Below are 23,736 nucleotides of genomic sequence, written 5' to 3'. Positions count from 1 at the left end.
CATAAAAAAATGTTTAGTTTGAGGAGATGTACTCAGCCAGAATTCACTACTCTGGTTTTGGTAATGGTTGCTAAAAAGCGACTAAGCTAATCAGATACTTGTTGCGCATTGACATTTATTTTTGCATTGGGGATTAAGGAAAGATTAGAATTTGTTTGAGTGTTACCATGGAGTCCTAAATGGACCAGAGGGGCATCTTTATGGGTTGTTAAGAATTCTTAGTGCTCATTAATGTCTTCACCAAGGCAGTATGTTTTTTTCTGATGGAATGTTGGACATAAAACGTTTCGGACAATATCAATAACAGTTTGTTGCTTGATAAGCAACCCTTGATATCTTGTGAAGTTTACAAAGTTAAACAAAATCGTTTTCTTTTAAAAAAAAACAACAACACTGATAAACATTTACTATATGTTTCCTATAGGTGATGGGAAATGTGGAAAACAAAATCTCAGAAAAATCTGGCCTGGCACACAAGCCAGTGCTTAGTATAAAAAGATTCAATATAATAATTTACTTTCATCTACTGCCTTAATCTTTCCTCTCTTCCGACCCTATCGCTAACCTTGCTCACGCAATGGTTCATGGGGTCCCCACAGCCACAATAAGACAAAGAAATTGTTGTGTTGCATCTGAGACTGTGAGTGACTTTCTCTCCGTTTGATCTCCAGGCTGTAATCTCAAAAAGCACAGAGGAGGAGACTGAGCAAGTGGATCCCACCGATGCTTTCAATGGCCTCAGTCAGAATAAAAACACTGGTGCTGCTGTGAGATCTGGTGCCGTTGTGCCTCGCTGTGTTCTTCTTCAGAGGCTGCCACATCCAAAGCAGATCAAACGCTGACCCCCGCCCAAAAAGAAAAGCAGAGTCAGCACTTTGCTCTGACCAGGGATATGTCTCTGGGTAGCTCCCCAGTGTTGGGGGTGCGCCCTGTGCCCCGACCCCTCTGGCTGTCCCACATGGTCCCCTTGGTCATATGTGTGACTCTGTTGGCCCGGGCTTCTAAGGGTTTGCCTGTGGTTGGTTACAACACAGACTCCAAAAAAGAGATCACGCTGGAAGGAGATCTGATGATCGGCGGTCTCTTCCCCGTGCACCAGAAAGGTGAGGCCGCCGAGGACTGCGGGAAGATCAACGCTCAGCGAGGAATCCAGCGACTGGAAGCCATGCTGCTCGCTCTTGATGAAATCAACAGGGACGAGCGCATCTTGCCAGGGATTCATTTAGGAGCTCATATATTGGACACGTGCTCCAAGGACACGTACGCTCTGGAGCAGTCGCTGGAGTTTGTCAGGGCTTCACTCACCAAAGTGGACGACAGTGAGTACACGTGCCCCGACGGATCCTACGCCATCCATGATGAAGTCCCGTTGGCCATCTCCGGAGTTATAGGAGGATCGTACAGCGATGTTTCCATTCAGGTATGTGTGTGTTTAGGGTTAATGAAATTCTAGGAATGAATGAAGTACATTCGAATGCATTTGCCAGTCAAAATATTTGAACTCCATACTTTTACAAGGCGAGATTCACTACAAGCTTATTTGCACTCCCAAACAGATGTAGAAATTGATTACCCAGGCACAACCAGGATTGCATCTTCCTTGCCAAAAGCACTAAATGACTGCAGAGTTAATTGTGTGTAGTCTATGCAAATCGAGTCATTTAGCACGTGCAACGTGATTCATCAAGCCTGAGATGAATTGCGATGGCTGATTTCGCATCTTTAAGTATCCGTCCTAAATCTTGTTTTTGTTGTTGATGATTGTTGGTGCGGCTCACAAAACCAGAGACGAGTTCCTTGTGTTTTTACATACTTGGCCTATAAAGATGATTCAGATTGTGATCAGTGAAGCGTACCGAGTAGCTCTGTAGCGATAGTAAGAAAAGAGACCATGATGGATGTTCCTAAGAGTGCCTATTTGCACTAAAGTAGCATCTGTGATTACACCTAGCGAGATGTTACACTGGTTGGTAATGTCCATCCGTTTCACAGGGAGGATCTGTTTACCTGATCTGATTTGGAGCATGCCATTTTCTTTCCTGGTAATTCACACTTGAGCTGAAGCGCTGTCAGAGGCTGGCATGCTGCAGATGTTGTGCGCAGATTTGGCTGACAGGATGACTAGTGACGGCAGATTTACTCTCGGAGGCGGCGGCGGCGGCGCCCCGCTCGGCTCTCTCGGGCTGATGCGATGAAAGCTCTGCTAATTGGGTCTCCAATCTTGGGCGCTCTAATATGTTTGTGATCTCGGCTCATTGTGAGAAGGGACGGCATGTCACGTAGAAGCTCGCTTGGGTAAATATGCACAGATCTAGCGTGAACTTCAAGCAGAGGAGGCCCACGTCTTCTGCCTCAACTGATCATGTAGGCTTCACTTGGCTTGAAAAATTGCAATGAGAGGCTGAATCGTCCCCCTTTGTTTCCTCAATGTTGCAAAATGTATTCTAGCTAAATAAACACATTTTATAGCTAGCAATAGCTCGCTAGATTTGATCAAATATGCTATATTTAAATTGTTCCCCATAGTAGCCAAACCAGCCTCTTGCGCTGCAATATGTGAGGAAAAACAAAAGCCATGTTAAATAAAAAATGCTGTGGGGTTCTTTTTTTTTCTCAGTAGAATTTAATGGTGAGACGCATACGCTTCTGCTACTACGATTTTATACGAGAGAGCTCATTTGATATGCTGACCTAGAGTACAGAGTGGAAAGGCTAATGAATTCATGGAGGGTGTGGCATAGTAAATCATAACTAAATAATCCAAATCCATTTGGTGGAAATGTGGAAGGCGTCTTTTTAGGATGAGGCATTTATTTGTTCAAACGAAACATCTCGTCCAGCCAGGCTTTTTTTTTTTTTAATTCAAATGTTGAACTCTTCCCTTGGGCTCATGGATGACTGAACTTCAGTGGTCAAAGGTTGAGAAACTGCGGTTAGTTTTATTTTTTTTGACAACAGAGGCCAGGAGAACATGTCAGAGCCACTATATAACCGCGCCATATTTATCACTGTGAAGCTCCATCAGTACGTCAGCCATCAATTGTTTCCTCATATAGCCACGTAAACTTCTTGGAGCTATTCTTTGACAAAAGCTTCTTTTTTTTTTTCCACAGTTGTAAAACAAATATTTTGACTCACAAAAGAAATACGGAAAACCTACATAGGAGCACGATGATACGTTGTACAGATAGGAAGCCTCCTGGGAAATGATGTAGGAAGAGAATCCAGAGCACCAAAAATGGATTCCTGATGTAAACGACAGTTTGGATCTGATGAACGAGGTGTAATTTTAGCGAGACCCTGTATCTGGGGGTCCTTAGAGAATGCCCTTGTCTTGTTGTAATTTATGGATGTACTATTATGAGCCTCAGGTCTGCCTGACCTTCCCGGTGAATCTTCCTAATGATCAGGATAGCACCGCGGGATACTGTTCCCCTTTTCGCCGTGGATGGCCCTCTTTATTTTCACTCAGTCACGATGAGTTTATTTTTTTTTCTTCACTGGCCGGGTAACTTCATTAGATTCGTAAAAAAACCTCAAGCAAGTTTTTTTGGTTTTACATGCAATAGAACTGGCAAGAGCACAGGTAGCCTGCCTGTATGAGAAACAACAAATATTTTGAGAAGTGGCAGCCAGAAAGTATCCATCCATTTTTTATACCACTCTACCTGTTGAGGTGTCTGGGTACAGCGCCAAATGTACGCTGCAGGCAGTGCCAAATGTGGCGTAATGTCAGCGCCTGGGGTATATTGGGGGTATTTGTGCCCACCAATTGTTGGATCTGTATCATTCCCCGTCCTGTGTCAAACTCGTTTTTGTCGCGGGCCGCATTGTAGTCATATTTTGACGCTCAGAATTTTATTTGTACATGTTTGATGATAGTGAGGGAAGATTTTGCTGCAGTTTTATTGAGTCAATTAGCGTGTAAGGATCAGGCAGCTCTACTGCAATTTAACTATCATTTAAAAAGAGCCTGATCACCATGGTGACACATGGTGGGAGCAATCTGAACTGACAGGTAGCAAGTGCTTTCTAAATCTTTCACAATGCCACCGGTGTGACAATCGCAGCTCCGGAGGCGGCGCTGGCTGGAGGCCTCGCTACAGACGGAGTTGCGTGTGGAGCCTGAGTTGTGCGATATTCTCGCCGGGAAGTTGCTGTCTTCTCCATCTGTGGTTGCAGCCGGGCTGTCTGGTACTTTGGCAGAGATGCGCGTGGAAGATATTGAGACATTGTGAGAATCCAGAAACACTTGTGATGGCCAGACATGGAGGCAATGAGATGGAGGAAGAGTCACCCGTCATCACGTGGCGTCAAGCCATTTGACAATCAAAGCATGGTTATTTTTTTAAAGAACTCTGTGAAGCCATCTGGGATCCTTAAATGACTCTCCAATGAAAACCTCGCCTCCATTTAAAAAGCAGGTGTGAAGCGCAAAATATTCAGCCGGTTGTTTGCATACCGATATTACATTTAAAAAAAAAAAAAAAAAGGCTTTCATCTATCAAGATGTCCGACATACTGTCAGTATTTCATCAGCATTTTCCTCATTTAGGGATTTTCGTCCTGAAGGCGTGAGCTAATCAGATGTATTCCATAGTTCAGTCCAGGAACATTAGCCTCAAGCCTGCCTTTTGATTTCCATACGCTGGAGCAAATCCACCATTTATTTTTTTCTTCACCCTCATAGTGAGCTGCAATGGTAACTATGACTCACTAGTAGAGGCCGCAAACGCGTGCCTCAGGGCAAAAAGAAAAAAAACAATTATAATCACCAGGGCAAATTAGAAGCACACGTCTGGAATACCAAATAGCTATATATTCATTATTTGTCCCGCTGGTAAAGGTCAGTTAAACTCAAGTTAAAAAAAAAAGTTGTTCAGACACAACAACAGCTAAGTTCATAATTGTGTTATTTATTTCCATTGTAGCTTGTTTGATTATTGACACTGAGACACTTCTTGACATTTTCAGCCCAAATATAGGCGCAGGATAATCAACTACATTTATGAGCCTAGCATTGTCTTTTCATTCATGCAGCACCAGCCGTTTTTATAGAGTCGCCTCCGTGTGCCGATAGACCTGAATACCGATCTCATCAGCCAAACATGCCAATTTCAGGCCAAGAAAGAACAACAGTGATCAAACGTATCACTAAAGCCGCCCAGTGAAAATGAATTATTCATGGATAAAAGTAAAGAATGTGCTTGTGAAATTATAAATAATTCAAATATGATTGGATTATTCAGTGGCTTGGGAGAGGTCTCTATTTGTGCACTTGCGTTATATATGATCATTAAATATTTCCCGATATGTCATTTGCCAATCAAAACCTTCAGATGTCGGTTTGGTACAGGCAGAACCTGCGTCGGACTTTGGTTTAACAATGCGGCGAGCTTTGCATGCGTCAGATCCAAGTAGCTGACCTTGTAAATGAATGGTAGCGCTCAATGGATGTTGAAGTATGAAAGGCTGCTCCATTCAATGTGGGCTGTGAAAGACGACTGCGGTAGATGAGATGCTCTTCATCTGGCAGAATGAAGGGGCTGCGGTTGATCAAAAACATCCTCATTCGGTGGCGCTAACAAGTTACCAGGCAACTGCAAAAAAACAAAATAAACAACCAATGACGACTGACGTGTTCTCCTTCATTGGAATTTGTGTGTCAGAACGCACCACTTGGGTCATATAAATGTCTTACTTACGTCTTTGGCTTGGGTCTCCTGGGAGGAGCCGATGGCTTTTTCATGTTGAAAAGATCATCACATCCCTACAGGAGATTTTTAAAGTAAAGTCCTTTTTTTTTCCCCAATGATCGTCACACACACATCTAGGTGTGGTGAAACTTGTCCTCTGCATTTAACCCATCCCTGTGTGGATTTGATCCATCCCCTGGGGGAGAGGGGAGCAGTGAGCAGCAGCGGTGCCGCGCTCGGGAATCATTTGGTGATCTAACCCCCCAATTCCAACCCTTAATGCTGAGTGCCAAGCAGGGAGGCAATGGGTCCCATTTTTATAGTCTTTGGTATGACCCGGCCGGGGTTTGAACCCACAACCTTCCAGTCTCAGGGCGGACACTCTACCACTAGGCCACTGAGCTGGTTTTTATCAGTATTCTGCTTCTTTTATATCACAAAGCCCCGAAAAGAAAGTCATAGCATAGTTTATATCCTTCCTTCCTTCCTTCCTTCCTTCCTTCCTTCCTTCCTTCCTTCCTTCCTTCCTTCCTTCCTTCCTTCCTTCCTTCCTTCCTTCCTTCCTTCCTTCCTTCCTTCCTTCCTTCCTTCCTTCCTTCCTTCCTTCCTTCCTTCCTTCCTTCCTTCCTTCCTTCCTTCCTTCCTTCCTTCCTTCCTTCCTTCCTTCCTTCCTTCCTTCCTTCCTTCCTTCCTTCCTTCCTTCCTTCCTTCCTTCCTTCCTTCCTTCCTTCCTTCCTTACTTACTTACTTACTTACTTACTTACTTACTTACTTACTTACTTACTTCCTTCCTTCCTTCCTTACTTCCTTACTTCCTTACTTCCTTCCTTCCTTCCTTCCTTCCTTCCTTCCTTCCTTACTTCCTTACTTCCTTACTTCCTTACTTCCTTACTTCCTTACTTCCTTCCTTCCTCTTTTTCAATTGGAGATTCATCAAGCTACGTGGGGGCTCAAACATTTAAATACAGACTAAGACAAAACAAACTAAAACAATGACAGAAAAAAAAAAACAATAAAAAAAAACAAAGCAAAAAGTAAATGTGCAACCAATAATTCAAAGTCACTTATGTTAACCATCTCATCTTAAAGTGGATTTAAATCCAACTAAAACTTCCCTGCAGGTGCCCTCCCAGCCTTTCTTTCGACTGTCTTTGTGCTAACAAACCATAAAAGCCAGAATGTATCCACACATTACACAGGAAGTAAAAAGGAAAAAAAGTCCATCACAGCAAATTCTGAAGAGTTATTAATTCATGTAAAGTCTCCTACAGTTCAGTCAGCATGTAGTGAAACATCCTAGAGGAAAAATGAAGAGGCTTTAAATTATCTATTAAGTCAACCTAAAAAGCAACTTGGTCACTACGGTCATTAGAAAAGGATTCCTATGCAATTTTTCATGACTTGCGTGTGTGTGTGTGTTTGTGTGTGTGTGTGTAGGGTAAGGGGGTGCCACTCCAGATAAGAGTTTGCAGAGAACAGGTGCACCACTGCCAGCTGCTTTGCCACATGTTTAGAAATGCTGGCAAGGCTGTTTGAAGAAAAATACAATTTTCCACGGAAACGTCATTATTAAGCCATATGCATTCTTCATCTGGCCTGGCTTCCTCACCTTTGAACTGATGCGAAATGTGCACTCGTGCGTTGCGGCAATCTATATTTTCATTTCAGTTGAAATGTCTCGGATGAGACCGAAATAGTCCTAAATTGCTTATGATAATGATGGAAACCGGACTCCGGGAGTTCATCTCCTTTTTGTGTGTGTGCTGAACCTCCCAACAAATGTTGAGGCCTGGAAATTTTGGCAAGATTGACTCATTTGATATTCATCTCTCATCTCTTGCATAAATGTCTTGAGCCATCTAATGCATCTGAGACATACTCAAGAATGTCTGCTTGTGCAATGGAGACTTCTATTTGTTGGTTCCTGTTAGTTATAGTTTGAACTTTAATGTGCATCACAAAATATATTGTGTTTTATAATGTGTTTGGATGGATAATAATTTTTTATGTGCAAGGAGTTTCACACACGCCATTACGGTATTTGAGCTGATTGCTTTTACTATACGAGTGAAAATGAGCCACTACTTGAATCCCAACCAGATTTTCTTTTCCTTTAAATGAGCGTAGCTGCCCTTGGGCGTTCAGAATTGCCTGGAGCAAAAACTAGTCTGTCACTTCTTTTGCACACTGTCCAAGTTGTCGCAGCCCTGACAAAACCTTGAAGTCAGAATAATCAAACTTTCATGATTGTTTCATTCTGCTTCACTCTCAAACCTTTCCACTGTCATCCTCTCCGCCGACTTACGTCTTCTTTCCAAAGTCTAGCGGGAACTTTCTGACAGGGTTTGCAGTTATACAGCAAATTCTGTTCAATGTGGCCTCCATCGTCACTCACTTTGGTTGACAATTAGAAGATGCTGTCAAGAAATAGTGGACACAAGACTCACAGTTATCCGGCTGGCTGTTCCCTTCGATAATTTGTTTGGGACAACTAACAGGGAGCATGGCTTTCATCACCAGGATGGCCGAGTGGTTAAGGCGTTGGACTTAAGATCCAATGGACAATTGTCCGCGTGGGTTCGAACCCCACTCCTGGTAGGTTTTTTTCAGCAACAATAGGCCTTCTGTTAGGGCCCAATCTTTGGAAATGAAGTCTCATGCCAAATTAGAATTCCGTCAGAGTGCAACTTTGTTCTCAATATCCCAGCATGTGTGCATCTTGTCTTAATTTCACCTAGCAAACCTGTTTATAGCAGTATATTCATGTTATTATGCTTTTTTTTCCCCAGGTGGCCAACTTGCTACGCCTCTTTCAGATCCCTCAGATCAGTTATGCCTCCACCAGTGCCAAACTCAGCGACAAGACTCGCTACGACTACTTCGCCCGTACCGTGCCCCCAGATTTCTTCCAGGCTAAGGCGATAGCCGAAATCCTCCGTTACTTTAACTGGACGTACGTATCGACCGTGGCCTCGGAAGGCGATTACGGCGAGACTGGTATCGACGCCTTTCAACAGGAGGCTCGAGCCCACCACATCTGCATCGCCACTTCGGCCAAGGTGAGCCGTTCCATGAGCCGCTGGAGCTACGAGAACGTGATCCGCTCCCTGCAGCAGAAGTCCAACGCCAAGGTGGTCATTATGTTTACGCGCAGCGAAGACGCCCGTGAGCTCCTGGTGGCGGCCAACCGCATGAACGTCACCTTCACCTGGGTGGCCAGCGATGGATGGGGGGCACAGGAGAGTGTGGTGAGGGGCAGCGAAGCCGTTGCGGACGGCGCGTTCACCATCGAGCTGGCCTCCTATCAGATCCCGCAGTTTAATGACTACTTCACGGCTCTCCATCCGTACAACAACACCAGGAATCCTTGGTTCAGAGAGTTCTGGGAGAACCAATTCCAGTGCAGCCTTCATGATTTAAGCTGTGGGAAGCACTCGCTGCGAGAGGCTCCATTTCAACCCGAATCCAAAATTATGTTTGTGGTGAATGCAGTTTATGCGATGGCCACCGCGTTGCACAACATGAGGCAGGCCTTGTGCCCGAACTCCACCAAGGTCTGCGATGCTCTTAAGCCTGGCAATGGCAGGAAGTTTTACAGGGACTATATCCTCAAGACCAAGTTTGAGGGTGAGTGAAGTCTTCATTGACCAAGAGCCATGTGGGTTTTCATCTCTTCATCCATTCTAATGCAAGAATATTGAATTTTCTGCATTTACAGTGGAGTGAAAACTGAAAGGAAGCATGACCAAATGAACAAGCGAACGAAAGAACGAACAAAAGAAACAATGAATGAATAAACGAACGGACAAATGAACGAACAAAAGAAACGACTAAACAACAAACAGACAAATGAACGAACGAAGTAACTAACGAACGAACGACTGAACCAACAACTGAACCGACGAATGAACAAACAATGACTAAATAAATTGTGGGAAAGGCCGCATGTTGTTGACATTGTCCAGTGCTTTTTATGATGTCTTATCTGTATTTTAACATTCTCTCCATTTATTTCCAACAGCACCATTCCGTCCGCCAGATACCGAGAATTTTGTCCGCTTTGACTCCTTCGGAGACAGCTTCGGCCGCTACAACATCTTCCACTATCACAAGGTGGGCGGACGCTATAGCTATCGCAAGGTGGGCTACTGGGCTCAGGCCCTGATCCTCAACACCAGCCTCATCCCCTGGGCTGGCGCCCCCACCTCGCAGTGTAGCGATCCTTGCAGGAAGAACGAGGTGAAGAGTATGCAGCCCGGAGACGTGTGCTGCTGGATCTGCATCCCGTGTCAGTCTTACCAATACTTGCAGGATGAGTTCACGTGCGCCGACTGCAGTTTCGGACAGTGGCCTCTGGCTAATCTGACAGGTTGCTACGACCTACCCGAGGAGTACATCCGCTGGGAAGATGCCTGGGCCATTGGGCCCGTCAGCATTTCCTGTCTGGGCATGATGAGCACGCTATTCGTCATTGGCCTCTTCCTCAAACACAACGAGACACCCGTGGTGAAAGCCAGTGGACGTGAGCTCTCCTACATTCTCCTGATGGGAGTGCTGATGTGCTATACAATGACTTTCATTTACATCGCCAAACCTTCCACGGCGGTTTGCACGCTACGCCGCCTGGGCTTGGGAACCTCCTTTGCCGTGTGCTACTCAGCCCTCCTGACCAAGACCAATCGCATCGCTCGGATCTTCAACGGGGTTAAAGGCGGGGCCCAGCGGCCGCGATTTATCAGCCCGGCCTCACAGGTGGCCATCTGCGGAGGTTTGATCTCCTGCCAATTGGTGGTGGTGATAGTCTGGCTGCTCGTGGAAGCTCCGGGGGTAAGAAAGGAAGTGAGTCCGGAGAAGAGGAACGTCGTCACCCTCAAGTGTAACAGCAAAGACTCCAGCATGCTCATGTCGCTCACCTACAACTGCATCCTCATCATCCTCTGCACGGTTTACGCCTTCAAGACCCGCAAGTGCCCCGAAAACTTCAACGAAGCCAAGTTCATTGGCTTCACCATGTATACAACCTGCATCATCTGGCTGGCGTTTCAGCCCATTTTCTACGTCACCGCCAGTGACTTCAGGGTAAGTTACGACAATAATGTCCATGTCTTGAGATCATGTGGTTGCAAAAGTGTACACACCCTGGGCTCTGGTGATGTTCGGAATTCATCAATCGGATTTGAACTCATGTGAAATGAGACTTAACACATACCTGCCACCGTTGGAATTTTCTCCGATTAACGCCGCTGATCTAATAGGCTTTCCGTCGTTTTTTTTCCCCCCATCCAATCTTAAGGCTAAAGTCGCGATCAGCAGAGAGCCTCAGAATAGATGGAGAGGATTGGGAACAGTTTCAATACAAGTTAATCTTTGCACAATGCCTTTAGGCTTTTGCTTGAAAGCAAGTGGGGGGGGAAAGGGGCAGGGAAAAGCCTACTAGTACTAACACATTAGAATTGTACCTGGGGTTATCAGAGGTGCTTTAAATAGAGGCAACTGTGTGCTGACTCCCATTAAACCTAAATTTAGATGTGAGTGGTTGATTATTAACACACGCAATTCCCCAGTTACAAGAGGGTGTGAACATTTATGCAGCGACACTGCCAGCTGTTTATATTGTACTATCCCCTTTCTTAAAGTTTTATTTTTTTTAAATTAAGGTTTATCACCTTAATAGCGTAAAACGTTTTGGACTAATTCATAATTATTATTATTTTTATTCAGAGGTGTATAAACCATTTTATATCAGTTTTCCGTCAAAATGTTACTTGTTAAGTAATTACTCTTACGTGAAATATCGCAGCGTCCCTAGTGGCTAATCCTGGAATTCATATAATATTCCAAACCAAACTGTACTTAAGATAGCACGCACCATATAAACCAAATTGATAGACTGTCAGAAGAATCAGTGAGCAAAGTTGTCAGACTATTTGCCCCTGGGATCGGAACACATTGCGACATCGGGGAGGCAAGGGGGGAGATGTAGACTCCCTTGACACAACAGCCTCTGCAGAAACAAAGAGAAAGACAGGCAGGACTGCGAGGGTAGAAAGGGAACTGGATGTCCCACTGTGTCCCTGCACATTGCTGTGTGGAATGGAGTGTGAAAGACAAGAATGCTGCGCCCCAGCTGTGCCCTCCGTCCTGGGACCACTGTGAGATGCTCCGCCCCTGCAGGCAGCGTGCGGTACTTGCATCCAGAGTGAGCTCATCAGACACCAATTTGACCAATAAATAATAAGTGAAGCATAGAGTCAGCTGTATTCAAACATTACTAGTGTTTCCTGAGTTTAATACCGCTTCTCAAATAACCCTGATGCAAATCTCCAGCGAGGGGAAACATTTGACTGTGGTCTGTCATGAAATGTTAACATAAATTAAATACAATCCACTGAGCCATGAATAGCTCATCTGATTATCATATAAAATATTGAAGCTGCTCTCCACGCCCCCGAGGGAGAAAGGTCTCCCCTCTTATGCCAGGCCTGGTCATCTCATCTTGGCAGCAAACACAACTGATTAAACACTCACAGTCACAGACGGCGCCTCCGTGATCACACCGAGGGCTGACAGGAAGGACAGAAGTATAACTCCTAACACGTTACAGAATCTTGCACTCGGAAATGGAGCTTCAAACGGGGTCAACCGCAGGAAGAAATCCTGCAGCTCTTGTTTGCCCAAAAGCAGTATGAGGAAATTGCACAAGAAGAATAAAAGAAAAAAAATACAAATCAAAGTTTACCAATGACAAATGGAGACAATGTACAATGGACATAGTGATTTGTTTTGACCTTCACACTTAGAAAGCCAAATCAACTATAAAATTCAAAGTCCATACCGGCTTTGTAGACTGGCTTGCTGGTTCATCTCAAAAGCTTTTCAATAACCACATCACAAAAAAATCACTGAAAAGAGACGAATACATGATTTATACTGAGCCCAGCAGTGCTGCTTTTGTGACATAAAAATCATACTTTCAAATGTGTGAAACTGGCATAGACGCGTTTTACATATTTTTATCCTCCAGCAGGAGGCGTCTCCAACAGAACGTTGCTGTCCTCTTCCTACGCAACATTTGTGAATTAGTCACCCAAAAGTCGTTCCAATGCGGGAATATTCCAAATAGATTCTGATCTAAGCAGGGACCATTTCGCCTTTGCAGTCTCTTGTGTACATATCTTTATAAGTAAATAACATTAATGCCCAAATATTCCACGGGTGTCAGTATATTTTGCATAAATTGTACCTAATTCAAATCACTCAAATCAGAGTGTCAAAATAATGACCACAATTGTATATTTTTATGGTAGTGTCAATGGTATTCTAATAAGTGAATTTGACCGTGTGTTTACAGGTGCAGACCACTACGATGTGCATCTCTGTCAGTCTGAGCGGGTCGGTTGTCCTAGGCTGCCTCTTTGCCCCCAAAGTCCACATCATCCTATTCCAGCCGCAGAAGAATGTCAGCACTCTCAGGGTGGCCACCACCCGCTTCAGCGTCACCACTGGCCCCGGCTCCAGTTTCTCTCAAGGTGTGTGGCACAATTGATGGCCGGGGATCAATAAAGTTTGAATTAATCAATTAGGGAAATACGTGTCTGTATTAATCTGTGCTTCTGTGTCTTTGTTTTGCAGCATCGGTTTCCAACGTTGTTCCAACGGTGTGTAATGGGCGAGAGGTGGTGGACTCCACGACGTCTTCCTTGTGAAGATCATCTTCTGCCAAGCGATGTAAACCATTAGATAACTACTTGTCCTCAAACAGGTGTCTCAGATATTAAAGAGGACCATTGTCCTGACTTTGTTGTCCTCAAAGTGCTGTGAGTACAATGTCCCAATTATTTTTCTTCTGTTTTTCGATTCAAATAAATTACTGAGTGAATTAATGCCAATAAAGGTTACATAGAGTATTGCCCTCGTTTTTACTGCAACAATGATCGTGAATCCGTTAAATGTATTATATACAGGATGTTTTTCATGTAGATTTTGGTGAACAGTTTGTGCTTTCTTGTAATTTATGTAAATAAAACGTGTTTTTTTAAAATTAATATGAGATTTCCCTTGTAGTCTATTTGGATAAATCATGAACATTGTTTGTGTTTTCTTAGGAGAACTTAATGTAATAGCCAAACGTAATAGATTTGATTGCCATCAAAGAATGCTATGACAATATGCATAATTTAATTTGTGCACACTCAACAGCCCCTTTCTCTCAATATAAACACACAATATCATCTCGACTGGCATTTTAAAACAGCAGCATTATTCAATTCTGGTTTAACAAGAGCAGTAGTAGTTTAACACTGCCATCTTGTGTTCAAATTGTTTTAACATGCTCATCGTCTAACTTCGGGGTTGGTCAGATTTATTTATTTATTTATTTATTTATTTATTTATTTATTTATTTAAAAAATTAAAAGCCGCAATTAAAATATTGCTGTCATTGTATGTCTTTTGGATGAGGAAAGTTAAGTCACTGAAAAATACAAATATGCGAGCAAATAAAAAAGTAGCAAGACATTAGGTCCATATTTGTATCGAGTTCGAATCGTGTAATAAAGATTTATATGACTAAAAACATTTTTTTTTTTTTTTATTTCACATCGTGTTTAAATAATTTTGAACGTAGAACATTTCCCAACATTCCCGCTAGGTGGCGGTGCAGGCCAACATGTTTGCTTAGTTGCTGTCTCACAGCTGACTGCGTTTGTGACGGCAGCATGGAGGAAGGAAGCTTGACAATCCCGTTCCGCCTCCTCCCGGCACACTGACACCAGGAAAACTTCCCTTAAACGCTTAAGTCAGACCTTCAAGACTGTGCAGTGGCTGGAAAGTGTTTCAGACCTTCAAGACTGTGCAGTGACTGTAAAGTGTTTGTTTTTTTAATGTGTAACAATCCATCTTCATTCCCGTTCGACTCCATTCGAAGTTAAAAGGTGAGTTCCGGACGTCTTTATGGCGACGCAGATTCATCCTTGAACATTGTTAATTCTGCACACCTTAATGACTCGATTAAAGAAAGAGAGCACTCGCATCACTGGTTGCACGTCACACAAACGTTGTTGTTGTTGTTGTAGTATTAGAAGGCCATGTCTGAACATACCCAGACATGGCGGCTACTTTAGCAAAAAAAAAGCAGCTGTGTTTGTCCAAACAGCATCACCATGGCACCAAAGAGACGATCAGCTGCTGCTACCAAAGCGGGTGGCAAGAAGGTGAAGGCAGAACCCGAGGCACCGAAGCCGAAGGATGCCTTCACCTCCGCTAAAGAAGCCCTTCTGGCCGCAGGGCCACAAATCAAAGGCAGGAGGAAGGTGGACGAACACTGCTCACTGTCAGGGAGTGGAGAGGTAGCAAAGCACGTCAAGGCCCAGTCAGTTGTCAGATGCAAACACAATGGAATAACAAATGCTGTAATGTTTCCCTCCAGGTGCACCAAGACTTTGACTGCATGCTCAATCAGACGAATATTGGACACAACAATAATAAGTTCTATGTCATTCAAATCATTAAAGCAGCCAACAAGTACCATGTGTGGAACAGATGGGGCAGAGTGGTAAGTTGTGCTGCTGGATCACACTTGGGCAAAATATTGGGCTTGTTGACATCTGACCCGCCCACAGTGTAAAGCAATAAGTCAAATATTAGGTGCTTTTATTTTGAAAGTGCTTTTCATGCACTCACTTAGTACAAGCAAGAGATGCAACCTGTTTCTGAAGTGTTGTGACTTTTTATTATTTAGCTACTTTCCTTAGCTCCCAAGATACTACAGCCACTATTATTGGTATTTGTCTGTTTAACTTGTAGCCAAGTAATTTCTTAAGATCTCATAGATCCGAAGTTCCCACGATTTAATAATCACTTTTTTTTTATGGTTGTTTTGCTTCCCTTTATATTTTTGGCTGTGTATTAATTTTGATCTATAAAGTGATAACATCAGATTCCTTTTCGTCCGAATTCAGGGCGAGAAGGGACAATCCAAACTGCACATGTTTTCAGATATTGAAGGTGCCATAAAGGACTTTGAAAAAAAGTTTAAGGACAAGACAAAGAACACCTGGAATGATCGTGAGAATTTTGTGTGTCACTCTGGGAAGTACACCTTGATTGAGGTGGATGGAGAGCAGGATGCTGAAGTCAAGGTAATGTTATTTACATGCAAGTTAGGCTGACTATAAACAAGCAAACATTATGACTAGCAACCTTAAAACTGTTTGTCCCATTTGTTAGGTGGACAGTGTGGATGGAAATACTGTCAAAGTCACTAAAAATGTGCTACCTTGCACCCTGGATGAAGCAACACAGGCGCTCATCAAGCTCATTTTCAGCAATGACATGTTCAAAGAGGCAATGGAATGTATGAACTTAGGTGGGTGCGACATGGACGGACAGGCTTGACCACTCGTCCTTTTCTAAAGTCCATGCATACCTGAGCTGCTATGACTGACCTTTGTTACAAACTTGAAGATCTGACTTTACCTCCCACCTGATCTCAATGTGATGAATTTGTGTGTTAAAATAGATATCAAGAAGATGCCATTAGGTAAGCTCAGTAAGCTGCAGATCGCAAAGGGCTTCGAGGTGCTGGAAGAAATTGAAGCAGCCTTGACTCAAAAGAGCAGAAGGCCGAAGCTTGAAGAACTTTCCTCCAAGTTCTTCACAGCGATCCCGCATAACTTTGGTCGCAACAGACCACCAATCATCGACAACAACGACATTGTGGAAAAGAAGAAAGAGATGCTGATGGTCGTTTTTCTTTCGTTATTTATCAATTGTTCAATGGCTCTCCTTCAGATAATTTTCCTCATAAATTACGATCTTCTCAACTAGGTGCTGGCTGATATCGAGCTCGCCCAGACCCTGAAAACAGAGACGGAGAAGGCACAGGAAGAGATGATCGAAGTGGTTCCCGACCCGCTGGACCAGGACTACGAGTCCCTCAAGAGCAAGCTTTCTCTGATGGATAAAAGCACAGAAACATTCAAGATAATCCAAACATACCTGAAGCAAACACAGGGCTATCATAAGCCCAAAATTGTCAATGTATGGGAAGTTGACAGACAGAGCGAGGTAGGATCTGGGCTTTACTTTGGTCCTTCATACTAAGACCCGAAGCTGCAATTAAATTGTTGCATCTTGCAGGGGGAGCGATTTCAGGAGAATGATGCACTGGAGAACCGCCGTCTGCTGTGGCATGGCACGAACATCGCGGTAGTGGCTGCGATACTGAAGAGCGGCCTGAGGATAATGCCGCATTCGGGGGGCCGCGTTGGTCGTGGTATCTATTTTGCATCTGAAAACAGCAAGTCGGCATCTTATGGTGAGGACGTATAAATGCTTACCCGTCATATCTGAAATCACGGTAACCACAACAAAAATTGCTTCTCGTTCTCATTTCTAGTGCGCACGTCCAAAAACACCGGCGTGATGTTTTTGAGTGAAGTGGCCCTCGGGAGAGAGCATACCATCACTCAAGACGACTCGTCATTGAAAAAGGCTCCTAACGGATACGATTCTGTCGTTGCGCGTGGCAATGTGGAACCAGGTATTTGAGTGACAACACGAGTTAATGAATCTCGATACTTTGAAAGATTTTACAAAAATGTACTAATTACTACAGTCTTGGAGCATCCCTGAGGAAAAGTCATTTTGACTAAAAAACACAAAAAATCAAGCGTTGCTCTGAAACGATGTGTGTTTTCAGATCCCTCTAAAGACACCTTCATCACCCTTGAGGGCAAGAAAGTGGCCGTCCCACAGGGTAAGCCTATCAAGCAGTCTCAGTACTCTGACAGCTGCTTCAGCAACAGTGAATATCTCATCTACAAAGAGAGTCAGTGTCGCCTGCGCTTCTTGCTTGAGCTCAATATGTAAGGAAGACGGGACCACCTTATGCCCGCCTTTACTCACAAGTTCTACAGTCCATTCATCCAGTTAAGAATGGGAAAAATCGAACTTTGGTTCACTCAATTTAAAAAATCTCAATCTGCATTGCCGCTCTTTTTGCATCCCTTAATGAATTTTGAAGGTGTACCTAATGTTATGGCCGGAGTCTTGGTAGTCTCCTTGAAGAAGCTTGCTTCTGCTTTCTAATGCATCACTTGATATGTGCAATCTGGTTGTGAAGCCTTTGCGAATGCATGTCATGGAATCTTGAAAATGCGTTCAATTCTATACACTAGAATGTTTGGATTCTTCTGTCATTATATTGTTCAATATTTAGAGGAAAACATGGTATAAACTGCAATGTTAAAGCACTGTCCATGCACTGCTAAGAAAATGCCCACTAAGTGCTTCTGTAAAGCAAAGCAATATGGAAGTTGGAATATTTTGGGTGGATTTCTTGCCTTGGTTATGGAATCTACAAAGTTATATTCCCCAAAATTCATTTAATTTGGAGTTCAAACTGAATGTTATGCTAATGTCCGTACAATAATCCCAAGGGATTTTGGCTAGATGCTAATGACGCTATCATGTAGCCAAAAATATGACTGACTTGAAAAGCTTGTGAAACATTTTTGCTGCCCATTACGCGTTTATTTGTCTCATCTGATTTCATCGTCATTTTGACTTAAACTGTTTTAATTTTCGATGCTTTGCCACTTTCTCTACACTGGTATCAGACCAATAAAAAAAAAGAAGTTAAAATGCTTATTAAAGCATTATATGGTTAAGTTCTTAAAGTTTTATAATGGCAGCAGTTCAAGGCTGGATTTAATAAATTCACATGATTATAAATTTCCCATGGGAAACATTGTTTTGTCAACCAGTGTTCCCGAACAGATTGTGTTCTACTTCAGAGGTTCCAGCAGCATCACGCGGTGCTCGTAGAATGACCGACACGCTGTGATGTCATTTGCACTATATGATAGAACCAATAAATTGATGTCCCTCGAACAAACTTGTTGAGTTTGTATTCCTCAACTCCTGGATATTAATTGTGTTCGATGCATTTGCAAAATCAGGAAGTCGTTTTTAACATCTGTTGGAAGTCTAGCCTTAATTTGGTGGGAAGTAGGACCCTGGAAAAAAAGGACTTGACTAGGGACAGTGGAGTGTGTGTGTAGGTTTGAGAGGAGGAGGAGGGCACACACACACACACACACACACACACACACACACACACACACACACACACACGCACAAACAATACAATGTGTGACAGTCGGTGCCATACACAGCACGAGTCATGAATGGCAGCCCTACAGGAGCAGGGCAGAGAAGAAGGACGAGATTCACCTCAAATAGAAGATGATGACGTGACAGTCATAATAAGGTCGCGTGTTCTGCTGCTGTATGCTTGGAGATACGCACTTATGACCTCAAGAGGCTGTCTTTGAGAACTCAACCTGTTGCATTAGGACAAGATGAACCCTCATCTGGGGTGCAGACCCATTTTTGTCATCACAAGGAATGATAGAGCTTAATTTTTCCATTGGAGCCATGTGGAGTTTCAATCTAGCTACTCAGGAGTCTGATTGAGCTATTTATGAAGTGAAGAACACAGACGATGGGTGAGTACTTTTCAAAATGATAAATTCTGCTTGAACTTTTAAGGTTATGTCATACCTTTCATGGTCTAGCTTTATAATGCCAAACAATGTATTTTTGATTCCTCGCTTTAGAAAACTGTTTATGGGGGAACCTAATGAGGATTTATTGTTCTGAAAAATGTCAATAGCACTTTGTGACAGAATGGATCAGGGCATATTCCTTTACTTGTTCAATTTTTACTTGTTAAGTGGTTGTCTTAAATTACTTTTATTATTTATTATGACTGCGTGGACACGGATTGTTATCCTTGTGCTGAATAGTATCTATGGATATACTGCCGCAAAACACAACCACAATATTTGACAGTTTACGTTGTAGGGTAGGATAAAGATATCAATTTAAGTTTCCAAAGAAATTTCCACTTTTTGGTTTTATTTAGACAGTGGCCTAACATAACCAGTTTTGGTGGGAAAAAAGCAGTGATGGTTGGTATCCACTGGGTAAAATGCGTTACTACCCCCTGCAGGACTGGAGGTTAGCAATCTGGCTCGACACTTGGCGATTTCAGAAATACATCCAAACTCATAACTCAAACCCATTTGGTCTCATGTATGACTTTTACCACAGCAGGTTCTAGCTTCCTTTGGCCAATGAAGTCTGCTAAGTGCTTTAATTACTAACTCTGTCTCTTGATCTCAGGACATCCAGCCGTAAAGACATCTCCGACAGAAACGTATCAAGTTATGGAAGAATAATGGCGGAGAAGTTTATTCCTATGATTTCGTCTGTCTCAAATCAGCCCAATCCAAATTTCTCAACTGTCCCATGGGAGCAACATCCAACAGTTCCTTCCGACGTGGGCGTGGTCACGAGCTCCCAGTCGCAGCTCAAAGATCTTTTTGGCTTGTTCTGCATGGTGACGCTGAACCTTATCGCTTTGTTGGCCAACATTGGCGTGATGGTGGCTATTGCCCGCGCCCCACACTTGAAGAGGTTCGCTTTTGTGTGCCACCTTTGCGCTGTGGACCTACTGTGCGCCATCCTCCTCATGCCCCTGGGGATCATATCCAGCTCTCCCTTTTTCGGAACGGTGGTGTTCACCGTTCTGGAGTGTCGGGTTTACCTTTTCCTCAATGTATTTCTCATCTGTTTATCCATTCTCACTATCACGGCTATCAGCGTTGAACGCTACTTCTACATCGTGCACCCGATGCGATATGAAGTTAAGATGACCATCAATTTAGCCATCGGTGTCATGTTTTTTATCTGGATCAAGTCGGTTGTCCTGGCTTTGTTGACTCTGTTTGGATGGCCGGCATACGGGAACCAAAGCTCCATCGCTGCGGCTCACTGCTCTCTCCATGCGAGCCACAGTCGCCTTAGAGGAACTTTTGCCGTGCTCTACAGTGTTCTCTGTTTCCTGGTTCCTTCGGTGATCATCTTCTCCGTGTACTGCGCCGTGTACAGGGTCGCTCGTTCAGCTGCCCAGCAACAAGTGCCCGCTGTTTCAACGTGGGCCAGCCCAAACCGGGATAAGAATCGGTCCGACTCCATCGGCAGCCAGACCACCATGATCGACACCAACCGCTCTCGGCCCCAGAGACTTTCCCCGGAAAGGGCCTTCAGCGGGGGCAAGGCGGCCATCACCTTAGTGTTCATCGTGGGCCAGTTCTTGATCTGCTGGCTGCCTTACTTCATCTTCCACCTGCAAATGTCTCTGACCGGATCCATGCGCAGCCCAGGAGACTTGGAAGAAGCAGTCAACTGGCTAGCCTTTTCTTCATTTGCAGTCAACCCGTTCTTCTACGGTTTGCTCAACAGGCAGATCAGAGAGGAGCTGGTCAAGCTTCGCCGCTGCTGCCTGACCCAGCCGGTGGATTTTGCCGTTAGCAGCCACGAGGGCTCCCTGCAGGAGAACTTCCTCCAGTTCATCCAGAGAACCAGCAGCACAGCTGAAACCCGCTCCAGTCCCAGAAGCACTCTGGACAACAGTGTTAAGATCCCAGGACAAATACCAGAAGATCACACTTAGGATGTCAGTGGAACATTTTTTCTATTATTCTCAAGGCTTCTTTTTGTTGTTTAATTGGAGTACAGTACAACATCCAGGGTGGTCTTTCACATTTGGCTAGGGTGCTTTTGCTATAACAACACTATTTCATGATTGTGATGGAACTTTTTTTGTTTTATTATCGAAAAGATTAGTGGAGCATTTACCACTTGGCCTGCTTTTCCACTGCACACTTCCCCACACAGAAAAGAAAGCACAAATATACCAGCACCCAAAGACAAAATTGCATTACACCCCAAAAACTACTACAGGGTTTATGACATTATTTATTCACATTTCCACTCAAACGCCATCTGCTGGATGGAACTGCAAGATGTTTGTGAAGTTCAACTATTGTTCTTAGGGTTAGTCCTAAGAATTGATCGTAATGGAAAACAACTTGCTTATATTGTCCTTTGTGTGTTAATGTTGCCAGGTAATGTTGTAACTTCAATAAATTCGCACAGTGCAAACAAAGCCATCTCCGCAATGTGAGCAGCTCTTGTGAATCTGAGGGACAATACCTCCAAGTTCCTGTGTGCAACAGATATGCTGATAGACGCTGAATGTCATCCCCCTCGGTCGTCATGGCAATTGAGTGAGCCGATGACTCACGTGGCAACAAGGACCTTTCGGTTGGATATATGCTATAGATCCTTGTTGGGCTCTACTCTTTCTGGGTCTGCACGAGTGATGTGCATTCCAATTCTTTTAAGTGAAATGAATCAGTTCACTCAAAAGATTCGTTCAAACGACTCGTTCAACGAATCATCCCCCCCGGGGTCTTGCTCGGTAAAGACCTGGTTCGAGTTCAGGTGGGAGCATGTACCTATATGTGCTTTTAGAATTGGAACCTTGCTTTGTATGCATATGAAAACAAATGAAAGTTTTTTATGTGTAAATACATAAAGTGGCCCCGCCCCCAAGTTGGCGGAGCAAACCAATGGACATATTAGAAACATATTGGAACGTGGCCCCGAGGAATAGAGCTTGACACCTGTGACTTTTGACCATGATATTTCCCTAATAAAGTGGCCTGTTATTAGGTAGACTTGAAAATGGCGATGTACCTAATGGAGTGTCTGTGTGATTCCCTCGTTAAGTGCACCTGCGTGAAAAGTTTTAGCTCCTGCAGAACGTGAAAGGAGCTAAAACTTTTCACGCAGGTGCGCTTAACGAGGGTAACTTGGAAAACATATTGGAACGTGGCCCCGAGGACTAGAGCTTGACACCTGTGACCTTTGACCGTGATATTTCCCTGATAAAGTGGCCTGTTATTAGGTAGACTTGAAAATGGCAGTGTACCTAATGGAGTGTCTGTGTGATTCCCTCGTTAAGTGCACCTGCGTGAAAAGTTTTAGCTCCTGCAGAACGTGAAAGGAGCTAAAACTTTTCACGCAGGTGCGCTTAACGAGGGTAACTTGGAAAACATATTGGAACGTGGCCCCGAGGAATAGAGCTTGACACCTGTGACCTTTGACCGTGATATTTCCCTGATAAAGTGGCCTGTTATTAGGTACACTTGAAAATGGCGGTGTGCCTAATGGAGTGTCCAAGTGACGTCACAGATTAACCAGCCAATCAGAATGTGGGGGTGCGGCCGGGTGTGGCACTTTTTAACTTGGCGATGGGGCCACCTTATGTATTTACACATAAATACTTGCATTTGTTTGCATATGCATACGCATACAGAGCAAGGTTCCAATACTAAAAGCTCAATAAGATATATGCTCTCCCTGGGATCGAACCAGGTTTTACCAAGCAGCAGCCTGTGCCATTAACCAGTTGGCTATTTCAACCTATAGGTCTCCAGTGGTCTGCACTCTTTTGTAGTAGTGATGTGCAGTCCAGTTTTACATGAATAGAATCTTTAGAATCGGTTCACTCAAAATATTTGTTCAAAAGAATTGTTCACCGAATCGTTCACTACACTTTCTTATTTGTGATTTGGGAAATGCAGTTCACGACTCGTTCGTGAACGGGAAGTTACATCATTTTCTTCTTTGTTTTGTTTTACGGCGAGGTGGCACCAGCTTCAATGCGCATTACCTACTGGTTGAAGTCATATGAACTGAAAAAAGAACAAATTACTTTAGGAAGTGATTCGTTCACTTTTGTTCACTGAAAAACAAAATTCGTTCCTTTGAACGAATCGTTCACTCACAAACCAACACTAGTCTGCACGCATGACAGGATCCAGCCTATATGTTCTGAAAGTCTTCATCAACATGTGCTAAGTATAGGCAGGAAAGAATCAGCGTGTCAATGTGTACAGTGAGCGAGCTATGGTTAATATATAATGGAAATCATTACAGGACGTTGATAATGCTCTTAGAGTGTCAACAAAGTGCTATTTTATGGCCACCAGTGTTTGTATTAGCCTTTCATAAAAGGAAGACAGAATGAATTATGTTCGCAGCAAATAATGTCAAATACAATGTGATTCTTCTGAACCAAGAGCTTCACATTTATGTAATTTTTTTTGCATTAGGTAATTAG

At 43.6% G+C, this 23,736-nt stretch overlaps 3 protein-coding genes and 1 non-coding gene across 4 annotated transcripts; all 4 read left to right on the top strand.

Moving 5' to 3' along the window:
- The first annotated feature begins 698 nt into the window (after nucleotides 1-698).
- On the top strand, nucleotides 699-13,609 carry grm2a (glutamate receptor, metabotropic 2a). The gene is made up of 5 exons (XM_061291547.1): nucleotides 699-1,420; nucleotides 8,486-9,323; nucleotides 9,718-10,775; nucleotides 13,048-13,225; nucleotides 13,329-13,609. The coding sequence occupies exons 1-5, from the start codon at nucleotides 893-895 to the stop codon at nucleotides 13,400-13,402; spliced, it is 2,676 nt and encodes an 891-aa protein (XP_061147531.1). The 5' UTR covers nucleotides 699-892; the 3' UTR covers nucleotides 13,403-13,609.
- Nucleotides 8,212-8,294, top strand: trnal-uaa (transfer RNA leucine (anticodon UAA)). The gene has a single exon. It is a non-coding gene; the product is annotated as a tRNA-Leu (tRNA).
- Nucleotides 13,610-14,389: 780 nt separating the features above from the next.
- parp3 (poly (ADP-ribose) polymerase family, member 3) lies at nucleotides 14,390-18,594 on the top strand. The gene is made up of 10 exons (XM_061291730.1): nucleotides 14,390-14,629; nucleotides 14,851-15,043; nucleotides 15,124-15,249; nucleotides 15,656-15,835; nucleotides 15,924-16,062; nucleotides 16,216-16,439; nucleotides 16,524-16,763; nucleotides 16,836-17,013; nucleotides 17,095-17,238; nucleotides 17,398-18,594. Exons 2-10 carry the CDS (start codon nucleotides 14,858-14,860, stop codon nucleotides 17,565-17,567), a joined length of 1,587 nt encoding a protein of 528 aa, XP_061147714.1. The 5' UTR covers nucleotides 14,390-14,629; nucleotides 14,851-14,857; the 3' UTR covers nucleotides 17,568-18,594.
- Nucleotides 18,595-19,941: 1,347 nt separating this feature from the next.
- Nucleotides 19,942-21,538, top strand: gpr61l (G protein-coupled receptor 61-like). The gene has a single exon (XM_061291976.1). It carries the CDS (start codon nucleotides 19,942-19,944, stop codon nucleotides 21,217-21,219), a length of 1,278 nt encoding a protein of 425 aa, XP_061147960.1. The 3' UTR covers nucleotides 21,220-21,538.
- The last annotated feature ends 2,198 nt before the right edge of the window (nucleotides 21,539-23,736 follow it).

Source organism: Syngnathus typhle, linkage group LG11 (genome assembly GCF_033458585.1).
Source record: "Syngnathus typhle isolate RoL2023-S1 ecotype Sweden linkage group LG11, RoL_Styp_1.0, whole genome shotgun sequence".
Lineage (NCBI taxonomy): Eukaryota > Metazoa > Chordata > Actinopteri > Syngnathiformes > Syngnathidae > Syngnathus > Syngnathus typhle.
This window is presented reverse-complemented; position numbering and strand designations above follow the sequence as displayed.

What these genes read in the sequence shown, in the direction of transcription:
- grm2a (XM_061291547.1), top strand. Translation starts at nt 893, where the DNA reads ATGTCTCTGGGTAGCTCCCCAGTGTTGGGGGTGCGCCCTGTGCCCCGA. An exon ending in ACAGCGATGTTTCCATTCAG is followed by an intron (nt 1,421 to 8,485) that starts GTATGTGTGTGT and finishes TTTTTTCCCCAG; the next exon opens with GTGGCCAACTTGCTACGCCT. An exon ending in CGGCTCCAGTTTCTCTCAAG is followed by an intron (nt 13,226 to 13,328) that starts GTGTGTGGCACA and finishes TTTGTTTTGCAG; the next exon opens with CATCGGTTTCCAACGTTGTT.
- parp3 (XM_061291730.1), top strand. Translation starts at nt 14,858, where the DNA reads ATGGCACCAAAGAGACGATCAGCTGCTGCTACCAAAGCGGGTGGCAAG. An exon ending in AGCAGGATGCTGAAGTCAAG is followed by an intron (nt 15,836 to 15,923) that starts GTAATGTTATTT and finishes CCCATTTGTTAG; the next exon opens with GTGGACAGTGTGGATGGAAA. An exon ending in GCGTGGCAATGTGGAACCAG is followed by an intron (nt 17,239 to 17,397) that starts GTATTTGAGTGA and finishes GTGTGTTTTCAG; the next exon opens with ATCCCTCTAAAGACACCTTC.
- gpr61l (XM_061291976.1), top strand. Translation starts at nt 19,942, where the DNA reads ATGGCGGAGAAGTTTATTCCTATGATTTCGTCTGTCTCAAATCAGCCC.